The sequence below is a fragment of the Salvelinus alpinus genome, chromosome 2 (genome assembly GCF_045679555.1).
Source record: "Salvelinus alpinus chromosome 2, SLU_Salpinus.1, whole genome shotgun sequence".
Taxonomy (NCBI): domain Eukaryota; kingdom Metazoa; phylum Chordata; class Actinopteri; order Salmoniformes; family Salmonidae; genus Salvelinus; species Salvelinus alpinus.
Window position 1 is genome coordinate 70915036 of NC_092087.1, and position 11272 is coordinate 70926307.

At 41.8% G+C, this 11272-nt stretch overlaps 1 protein-coding gene across 1 annotated transcript; it reads right to left on the reverse strand.

Annotated features, from left to right (window-relative positions):
• Positions 1-6580: 6580 nt before the first annotated feature.
• LOC139541248 (keratin, type I cytoskeletal 47 kDa-like) lies at positions 6581-10727 on the reverse strand. The gene is made up of 5 exons (XM_071345671.1): positions 10660-10727; positions 9950-10106; positions 8850-9008; positions 7514-7745; positions 6581-7247 (listed from the first exon to the last, which is right to left on the reverse strand). The coding sequence occupies exons 1-5, from the start codon at positions 10725-10727 to the stop codon at positions 7102-7104; spliced, it is 762 nt and encodes a 253-aa protein (XP_071201772.1). The 3' UTR covers positions 6581-7101.
• Positions 10728-11272: the final 545 nt, after the last annotated feature.

Sequence of the window (11272 nt, forward strand, 5' to 3'; positions counted from 1 at the left end):
AAGCAAAGAGAAACAAAGGTCCATCACTACTTTAAGACATGAAGATCAGTCAATGTGGACCGCATAGACTTTCAATGTAGCAACTGCTTGCAACTACAGGAGCCAAGTAGCTACTCTTAGCAAGCAAGTAGCAAACCTACATAAGCTACTGGGAAACTCACACCCACCTACTTTTCTTTTTCTTCCACCCCAGTAGCCGGACGCCGCTCTGATCTGGTGGAAGTTTCACCGCCGTGTCGGCTCTCCACAGCCGACTGGCCGGTGCCAGGCAGGGTTCCTTCCCTTCCCTGGAGAATGGAGCTGATCTCAACCCAACCAACCAGCCATGGAGCTACGTCACTCACCGTGGAAGTCGAAAAAAGGCGTCCTCTGGCAACGGGGGTCTCCATGGAGATGTTCAGCCCGGAACTGACACAGACCAGAAACAGCTTTGCCGCCCTGGATCCAGAGGTTCCGGCGCCTTCGTCCGTGGTGGCTTCCCAATCAAGATTGGATCCGGAAGTACCTGCGTCTTCGTCCACGGCTCTGTCTCCCTCTCCGGTGGCTTCGACCTCGGGTTCAGATCCTCGGAGCTCCCAGGCTCACCAGACCATGAGGCTGCCAGAAAGACCGGCCCATTCAACATGACCAGCTATCATCATAGGCAGCTCTATGGTGAGAAACATCTCGGTTCCCAAGGCAAAAACCCTGTGCTACCGAGGAGCACACATACAGGACATAACAAGGCTGCTTCTGACTGTTCTACCACAGATGCCGGGAGCTGACACTGTCGTTGTCCATGTGGGGTCAAGCGACATCAGGAGGGCTAGCTCGGAACATTTGAAAATGGATTTTAAAGAACTTATTTTAGCATTAAAAGACTCAAAAAAACAGCCAATAATTTCAGGTCCAGTACCATCGTTGGGCCGCAGGTGTGAAAGATTCAGCAGATTGCTGGCATTACACATCTGGCTAAAATATTACTGTAGCTCTGCTGGAGTCACTTTTATTGATAACTTTGACACCTTCTGGAAACAGAAGATACTCTACAGGAATGACGGAGTCCATCCAAATCATCTTGGCTCCTGGACTCTGTCCATGCGTTTCAAGGCTGCATTGAAACAATGACTGGTAAATGATCCAAGACCAGCTCCGTTAATCCCTACCATTGTGACAATGAGTCATCATAATGCTGCATCAAATGTACATGATCTTAGGGGCATTGGCAAACACAATGTAAGTAATTTAATTTATCTACCCCTATTTGCACCATGTTATTTACATTGGAGCTGATGGTGCAGGGTGAGCTGCATAAAGTAGTCCTCCTACTATTGCACATCGCCTCAGTGCTAACAGTGTAACTCTGATTTATAGGCTCATGATTACTGCTTACAATAGCTGTAGGATTAACAGATGTACTGTCTACCTCTGATAAGCTTCCCAGTAAAGCATTAAAAACAATCAAGCAACCCAGAAAAGTGCAAAAAATATCCCATATTAACATATGTAGACTAAGAAACAAGGTCCATGTAGTCAATAACTTGCTTGTAACAGATGGCATTCATATTCTGACTGTCTCTGAAACTCACTTAGATAATACATTTGATAATACAGTTGTAGCAATACATGGTTATAACATCTACCGAAAAGACAGAAATGCCATCAGAGGCGGTGTTGCGGTCTATATTTAGAACCACATTCCTGTAAAGCTTAGAGACAATCTAATGTTAAATACTGTTGAAGTAATATGGCTACAGGTTCATCTGCCTCACCTAAAGCCCATTCTTGTGGGAAGCTGCTATAGACCACCAAGCGCTAACAGTCAGTATCTGGATAATATGTGTGAAATGCTTGATAATGGTTGCGATATCAACAGAGAAATATATTTTCTGGGTGATTTAAATATTGACTGGCTATCATCAAGCTGCCTGCTCAGGAAACAACTTCAAACTGGATCAGGTTGTCAGTCAACCTACCAGGTAGTTACAAACAGCACAGGAATGAAATAATCAACATGTATTGATCACATTTTTACTAACGCTGCAGATATTTGCTTTAAAGCAGTAAAAATATCCATAGGATGTAGTGATCACAAAATAATAACCATATCTAGGAAAACCAAAGTTCCAAAGGCTGGGCCTAATATAGTGTAAAATACATTTTGTAGTGATTCATATGTTGATGATGTAAAGAATATTTGCTGGTCTGTGGTGTGTAATGAGGAGCAACCAGACGCAGCACTTGACGCATTTATGAAACTACTTATTCCAGTTATTAATAAGCACGCACCCATTAAGAAAATGTCTGTAAAACTGTTAAATCCCCTTGATGATGCCACAAGAGGTCTCTTCACAGTCCCCAAGTCCAGAACAGACTATGGGAGGCACACAGTAGTACATAGAGCCATGACTACATGGAACTCTATTCCACATCAAGTAACTGACACAAGCAGTAAAATTAGATTTGAAAAAACAGATAAAAAAACACCTTATGGAACAGCGGGGACTGTGAAGCAACACAAACATTGGCACATACACATGCATAGCATTAAAATACAGTATATGAGTCTAACACCCTAAATACATTTGTTGCACAATTAAATATACATGTCATTATGCACAATTTATCAAACTTTCAGAATAGGAACCAAATGAACTTCACCTTACTGAGCTCAGGACCTAGTCAATACAATCACAGAAAACCTTTATAATGTCACGTCAATGAAAGTTAACCAAATCAATAATGTGCTAGTTAGGCTGTAATCGTTTTGCTGCAGGCTACACACATTATCATGATGAAACTGTGTGAAATGATATCCAATGTTATGTAAGCTAGTTGGACAGAAAATTGAATATTGTCGCCCTATGTCTAATAGCATAGCAAGCAACATAGTAACATAGGCTTACAAACATAAGTGTTATACTAGCCTATTTCATTACATGCATAATATTATACTCATAAAGACATGACATAGTTGCATACCTTTATCTTTTGCTTGTTTCTCCTCTTCTTCTTTCCTCTTTTTCCTAAACTGGAAACGTGATGGCTTAGACCTTTTCTTATCCATGTGTGTTGATTTGGCATCAATACATTACCCATCCCCCAACACTGTCAACCAAGAGTCAAGACTTAACCAATTCACCTTGGTGCTGTGCAGACTGGTTTTATACTATTCTTAACGATTTCTCACAAACCAGAAAAAATGCAACAATTTGTTTGTGATACTATATATTCACAGTATTATGAATGATTTGTGGTTTGTTTGGTAGCATTTCGTAGTGTGACTGATTTGACTAATTGCGTTAGTACTGTACAAAGTTAGAGGTGCCCTATTTGATAGATTCTCCCGCTCCCCCTACCTCGGGTTTCCAGTGGGAAGACCTGAGGTCAAACTACCCCCGCCCCCCTCCCCATCACGTACTTCTGAGTGGGAGATCTTCCCAGGCAGTAGCCTGACTAGCTCACAAACTAGAATCAGGGCACCTACTCCGACAAGGTTAATTGACCCACAGTCACACATGGTGACATGATATCATTGACGTGACGTGCAAATGAGTGACGGAAAACCGGTCGCGCAAATGTCACCATTACAAATTTTTTGGTGCGGGCGCCCCGTGCCGCCCCCGCCCCGTGCCACCCCTGGGTGGTTGCCCATGTCACCCATACCTAAATCTGCCGCTGCCTTGTGTGCTGCCATAGAGTTACATGAGAAGTGCCCATCTAAAAGGCTCAAGGTTATTGGCCACAGATAAAATGACGTCAAATCACGTTACAAATCAAATCAAATCAAATTGTATTTGTCACATACACGTGTTTAGCAGATGTTATTGCGGGTGTAGCGAAATGCTTGTGTTTCTAGCTCCAACAGTGCAGTAATATCTAACAATACAGTAAAGTAAAGTAAAGGAATGGAATTAAGAATATATAAATATTTGGATGAGCTATGTCAGAGCGGCATAGACTAAGATACAGTAGAATAGGACAGAATACAGTATATACATATGAGATGAGTAATGCAAAATATGTAAACATTATTAAAGTGACTAGTGTTCCAATTATTAAAGTGGCCAGTGATTTCAAGTCTATGTATATAGGGCAGCAGCCTCTAATATGCTAGTGATGGCTATTTAACAGTCTGATGGCCTTGAGATAGAAGCTGTTTTTCAGTCTCTCGGTCCCAGCTTTGATGCACCTGTACTGACCTCACCTTCTGGATGATAGCGGGGTGAACAGGCAGTGGCTCGGTTGGTTGTTGTTCTTGATGATCTTATATCTTATATATATATATTGGGGCGGCAGGTAGCCTAGTGGTTAAAACCTCTTGACACTACAGGGGGTGCTGTTTCAACTTCGACATTTAGCGTTCCCAAATTAAACTGCCTCGTACTCAATTCTTGCTCGTACAATATGCATATTATTATTACTATTGGATAGAAAACAATCTCTAGTTTCTAAAACCGTTTGAATTATGTCTGTGGGTGAACCAGAACTCTTTCTGCAGCGAAATCCATGACAGGAACTGCGAAGGTCTGAAAACGAGGCTCTGTTCTCAGATCAGTTTAAAGCTCTGTATGTGTCCTATGGGTCGACATGAACTGCACCCGCCTTCCCCTGGATGTCAGTAACCAATGAGAAGTGGAATGGAGTGTCTACGTAGCTCTCTGAGCTTATAAAAGGCCATAACATGCAGTGTCCGCTCTTTTCGACGCTCGTCAAGACGCAGAAGAGGACATCAGGATGGCATGCTCAAACGCTCTCGTTTTAGGCCTTATATATGTCCGTCTGTAATTTAATTTGATTTAGGTGTTAGACACATCATAACGAAGTTATTTTAAACCGAGTTATATCAGTTTATGCGAGTATATTGCTATTTTCGGTATTTCCTTAGTATTGCGCTTTGACGTTTGGGCATGTCTGTGCGACATAGCTATTGTTAGCTGCTAATTCCAAAGGCGAAGAGGACGTTTTAGGACCGTGCAACGATTCTTTTGGACAAAGGACATCTTGCCCAAGATTCTGATGGAAGCTCGTCCAAAAGTAAGAGCTATTTATGATGTTATTCCGTATTTATGTGGAAAAATGTAAAAGTGTTTGGTCGCCATTTTTGCAGGCACTGGTCTGGCTGTAACGCACACTGTATGTCTAGTAACGTTAATTTTAAAAATCTAACACAGCGATTGCATTAAGAACTAATTTATCTTTCATTTGTTGTCCAACTTGTATTTTTTAGTCAAGTTTATGAATAGTTTTCGATTAGAATAGGTGCTTCTCCAAGATGGCGCCGGACAGATTGCTCTAAGTTTTGGCCACTATTCTCATTGTATAACCACGATTTGTGCCGCTAAATATGCACATTTTCGAACAAACTCTATATGCATTGTGTAATATGATGTTATAGGACTGTCATCTGAAGAATTCTGAGAAGGTTAGTGAAAAAATTAATATATTTTGGTGACTTATACTAATCGCTATGTTTTTGCTTGAATCAATGCTTTTGTGATGTTTGCTATTGTGGTAAGCTAATATAACGTTATATTGTGTTTTCGCTGTAAAACACTTAGAAAATCTGAAATATTGTCTGGATTCACAAGATCTGTGTCTTTCAATTGCTGTACGCTGTGTATTTTTAAGAAATGTTTTATGATGAGTAATTAGGTAATACACGTTGCTCTCTGTAGTTATTCTAGTCGCTTTGGTGAGTTTTGTGATAGTGGCTGCAATGGTAAACTATGATTTATACCTGAAATATGCACATTTTTCTAACAAAACATATGCTATACAATAAATATGTTATCAGACTGTCATCTGATGAAGTTTTTTCTTGGTTAGTGGCTATTTATATCTTTATTTGGTCGAATTTGTGATAGCTACTGATGGAGTAAAAAACTGGTGGAGTAAAAAAATTGTGTCTTTTGCTAACGTGGTTAGCTAATAGATTTACATATTGTGTCTTCCCTGTAAAACATTTTAAAAATCAGAAATGATGGCTGGATTCACAAGATGTGTATCTTTCATCTGGTGTCTTGGACTTGTGATTTAATGATATTTAGATGCTAGTATTTACTTGTGACGCTATGCTAGGCTATGCTAGTCAGCTTTTTTACTGTGGGGGGTGCTCCCGGATCCGGGTTTGGGAGGAATTAGAGGTTAATCAGGGCAAGTCCAAAAACACAGTACAGTACCCAAAAACAATGGGAAGTAACAGTACTCCCGTAAGGCGCAAAAACACAACACACCTTACTATAATAACCACACGCGAAATACACTGAGGAAAGCCTCCACAAGCAACAAGAAAATTTATCCCGCACAAACCTAAGCGGGGAAACAGGGGTAAATATACACACAGAAATTAAAGCAAATGAAAACCAGGTGTGAAAAAACCAAAGACAAAACAAACGGAAAAGGAAACATGGATCGGTGATGGCTAGTAGGCCGGTGACGCCGACAACCGAGCACCCCCGAACAGGGAGAGGAACCACCTTCGGTGGAAGTCGTGACAGAGGGAGACAACGTGGAGATAAGGAATAACAAAAATATATTTATTAACTAAATATTTATTAACTAAAACTATATACAAGTAACAATGGTGTGTGTAGTCAGTATTCAGTAGTCTAAGTGAGTGGTTGCATTTATAGATGGTGAAAATGAGGGGTGTTGAGAGGTGACAAAACAAACAAACCACAAAATGCCACAACCAAAAATAACAGTGTGTCTGCGTGGAGAGAGTCTCCTCAATGAATGGGGAAAAGGTGTACTTATCCCCGGGACACACCCGAGCCCAGGTGCGTCCCACCTCGCTGATGACCCTCCCGGCTCCGCCCCCCGACATCCCACCAAGGAAAACAAGAGCAAAGAGAAAGAATTCGGCAGACAGAGTGGGAGGGCCGTCACACTGGCTGTCGGCAAAATTACATCATTCTATCTCTATTAATCAAACTCTCAGTTATTCAAGCATTAGATTCAGAGTTATAACCTGTATGGAGAGTGTTTGTGTAGTCAACTCTAGTGCTGGACACCATGTTTTGGTGGAAAGATGTCAAATTGAAATCAAGTCATATGAAATGAGAACACAAAATATATGTGCTATGACATCCATACTCACAGATTCATATGGTCAGTCTATTATAAAGCATTAATATCTCTGAAACAAGTGAAACCAAACAGCCCATTCTCACTCAACCACATAATCTTTATTGGTGGTTCTGTTAACAGAACCATCACCTTTCCATCCACAATAGTCTGGGTCACTGTGATCGTCTTGGTAACCACTGTGGAGTCAAAAATGGTCATGGAGTAATTATTATTGCAACATTCATACTGAGCACTTTAAAGCATACTTTTATAATCATTTTTGTTTCTTCATATCTTCTTCATTAGTCCACTTTTGATACAGTCTAAAATAATTGTCAACTTTCAACTTTTGAAAATACAGTATTTTGCTTTCAGCTTAAAATCAAGCAAGACTCAGTCTCATGATGATGCATTTGGCAAGAAGTCTACAAAGGCCTATTGCCCGCTGTATACAATGGCTTACCTTGGGTGGAGCTGTCGTCCTCTCCGTGCAGCAGCCTCCTGTACTCTGCGATCTCCATCTCCAGCCGGGTCTTGAGGTTCAGCAACATGTCGTACTCCTGCTTGTTGTGTGCGATGTTGGCGTGGAGCTGGGAGAGCTGGAGCTCCAGGCTAGTCACCATGCTCTGGAGCCCTGCCAGCTGAGCAGAGTAGCGCTTCTGGGTGTCTGCCAGGGTGCCCTCCAGGGACGATTTCTATCTGGGGAGGAGGGAGTGGAGGGGATGAGTGGGTGAAGAGTGAAGTAGCACCAAGACACTTATCTTGGGTTATTTTTGCATTTCTCCCCACTAATGGTTAAGTTTAGGATTGGGGGAGGGGAAGCTGATCCTAGATCTTTACTTAGGGAAAACTTCCCCCTGGAACGGACTAGTTAGTATACTGGTGCCTTGTCCAATGATATGCTACCACAGTATGTGACACTGTTGCACAAGTTTTGCTTCTGTTCGCGGGGGATAGAGTGGGTGCCCTCTCCAATGCACGACACACATGGATAAGATTCGATTATTGTATAACTCTGTTGCACAAAAGTGTGTGAGAGGTTGTGAATCTGGTGCTCCAATAGACTACACACCCAGAAAAATGTTTGGTCAAGTCCAGACATGAGGTGGGCATGTTGCCAAGTTCAAAATGTCAGTAAGGTATTGATGGGTGTCAGAATAACGACATGCAGAGAGAGACCTGGCATACATGCTATCATCCATGCCTGGGTTTTCACTTCCAATTACAGTATGGTGCAAGCGAGCGCGCGAGCATGTGTGTGTGTGTGTGTGTGTGTGTGTGTGTGTGTGTGTGTGTGTGTGTGTGTGTGTGTGTGTGTGTGTGTGTGTGTGTGTGTGTGTGTGTGTGTGTGTGTGTGTGTGTGTGTGTGTGTGTGTGTGTGTGTGTGTGTGTGTGTGTGTGTGTGTGTCCTTCGGACTCTGTGAGGCAGCTCACCAGCTGCTCATTGTTTGTCACGACTTCAATCTCCACTATGGCCAGCTATACAGGTTAAAAAAAACAGCATTAGTCAACACAGTTTACCTCAGAGCCAACTCATTCAGTCTCTAAATTGATTCCCATGCTTCAATAGAGCATTAACCTCATCCTATACAGAGAATATACTTTCTTCATGCTTTAAACATGTTTTTTAATTGACACTTCAAATGTAAAAAAAAATATTTTTATGCACGTTTTTTTTAGGGCAGCTGACAGGCTAAAGCTGAATTGCATTATTCTTATGAAGAAAAAAAAACTTTAGAGAATAACTCTTTTAGATAAATGACTACATATAGTAAATATATATTGGTCATTCAGCTCACCTTGCCCTGGTAGCAGGCTTCCAGCTCTTTGCGGTTCTTGATGGCCACAGACTCGTAGTGCTTCCTAATCTCGGTCATCGCTGCGTTCAGGTCCTGGGATGGGGCAGCATCCACTGATACATTCACCTGGCTGCCCACGTGGGTCTTCACCAGGGCAATCTCCCATAGGTCAAAGGTCAGAGGGCGTAACCTCAGGTAGTAACCATAACAACCAACAGTAGCTTGACTGCGATTAAACAGGTGTCAATGTTTTTGATCTGAGTATTTGCTATTACAGTGCTGCACCACACGTGTGATTACATGTTTTTCAACCAACGGACTTTTAACCTAAGAGACTAAGTTATTGTCAACTGATCTAATGTCTCCTATTGGTCAATATATTACCCATTGTGCACCATACATGAACTGTTATGTGTGAGTTTGTACATGTAAGAGTCACACGAAGGGTAATAGTGAGTTAATGGAAGAAAGTAAGAATACTAGGAAGTGTGAGGAGCGGGAGAGGAACTGTGCTGTAAAAAAAACACCCATCCATCTGTGTAAAGGAAATCCCGGTGTGATTTCAGCAGTGGTTAGGTAGATGTCATATTTGTGTACTAAACATTAACTGCTCCAATAACACCCCATACAAAACCGGGCTAAGTACTCCTTAGTGGCCAATGATATCCTTCCGCCTAGCAACTGTCATGTGGATGCCGACTGAAGTGAGTTTTTTGCTGCTGTAAGTGGGATGAAATACATGTAGGGTCCATTGTATATCGTCACTGAACACTGAGCAAATAATCAATATATTTTTTCTAGTACTGTTTGCACTATTAGGTCAGTATTAACAAGTAAACATATGCATGTCATTCCTATTCAGATTCACTAGCACAAACATATCTGTTATACTGTAGGTGTGGCTGTGAGGAGGGAGGTGAAAACGTGTAGGCGTTGGTGGACATCGTAACTTGAGTGAAAGATATGAAGGTATGACATTTTGTTAGATTTGTGTTGCTAACGCTTTGTGGTTTTGAATGGGTGTACTGTGAAAAACAGCTCCCCTGTGCTATACAGTGTGGTTGTACTGTGAATAACTGTTGCCCGGAACAATCTGTTACCTCCTGGTGGTTCCTCTTGAGCATGATGAGCTCGTCCTTCAGACCCTCGTAATGCAACTCCAGGTCAGAGTGGCCCAGGTTCATGTCATCCAGGACCCTCCTCAGACCACTGATGTCTGCCTCCACTGCCATCCTCATGGCCTGCTCTTTCGCATACCTGAGCAGGGCAAAGGTCAAAGGTCATGCTAAGGTCACACAGGCTACCAATATGTTTTAAAATTGTAGTCTTTTGCTCTGTCTATGGAGTAGGGATGGCTAGACACTGGCAGTGTCTGGACACCCATACTAGCGTACTAAATAGTGTGCGAAAAATAAATGAAATTTGAAAATAGTCATCCAAATGCTTCATCTAATGCGCGAATGCATCGACTCCCACCACTCATTTTGGTACAGCGTGTCAATTAATCTGTTGTCAAACACGTGAGTCGGAAAAGACAAGTGAATTCTACTACAGGTAGATCAAACGCCAAAATTAGTATGCAGTTTAAGTATGTAATACGCTAGTATGGGTACTCGGACACGACCATTGATCAGTTTAGCCTTTTCCTCACTAATAGTTATGGATAAGATTTAGCTTGGGTAGTCTGATTATGGCTCTGTATCTAAAAGGGTAACTTCTACTCAGAGTGTGTTGTATAGAGCCTTGAGTGAAAGACAAATGTTTTATATGAATAGTGTGTCGTGATTCATAGTCGTTAGTAGCCCCTTACTTCATCTTGAAGTCCTCAGCAGCAAGCTTGGCATTGTCAATGTCCAGCACAGTCTTGGTATTGGACATGGATGCCAAATGGATCTGTGTAACTCACATCATTATACACACATTCTCAAGTGACTGTGACCTGCAGCAGGAATTTCAAAAAGGAGACTTGGGCTGTGTCCCTATTCCCTATATAGTGCATTACTTATGACCAGGACCCATAGGGCTCTGGTCAAAATTAGGGCACATTTTAGGTAATATCATGCCATTTGGGACTCAGATTTGGTTGCATGAAGTTGTAGTTAATGACATTATTTTAGTACGTAACCTGATTTGGCCTTCAAGGAACAGAACAAAAACGTCTTCTGCCAGAATTCCTTTTGGCTGAAACACCCCCATCCCATCTCACACACATTTCCCTCCTCACCCCCATAGAGAGGAACAGATGCAATAACTAACTGCCTGTACACAGAGGAGCCAGCAAATAAATCAACAGTGATGATGGAGTTAGTGCTAATGGGAATAAGTTAACATTGTCAGGTGTCAAACACCCCTAATTCTAACACACATGGAGTCACAAATGTAATCCGTGGAGTCACACATGTAATCCGTGGAGTCACAAATGT

Coding starts and splice junctions, on each gene's coding strand:
- LOC139541248 (XM_071345671.1), bottom strand. CDS start 10,727: ATGTCCAATACCAAGACTGTGCTGGACATTGACAATGCCAAGCTTGCT. Junction 9,009..9,949: donor TCAAGAGGAACCACCAGGAG/GTAACAGATTGT, acceptor GACCTATGGGAG/ATTGCCCTGGTGAAGACCCA. Junction 7,746..8,849: donor AAGCCTGCTACCAGGGCAAG/GTGAGCTGAATG, acceptor CTCCCCAGATAG/AAATCGTCCCTGGAGGGCAC.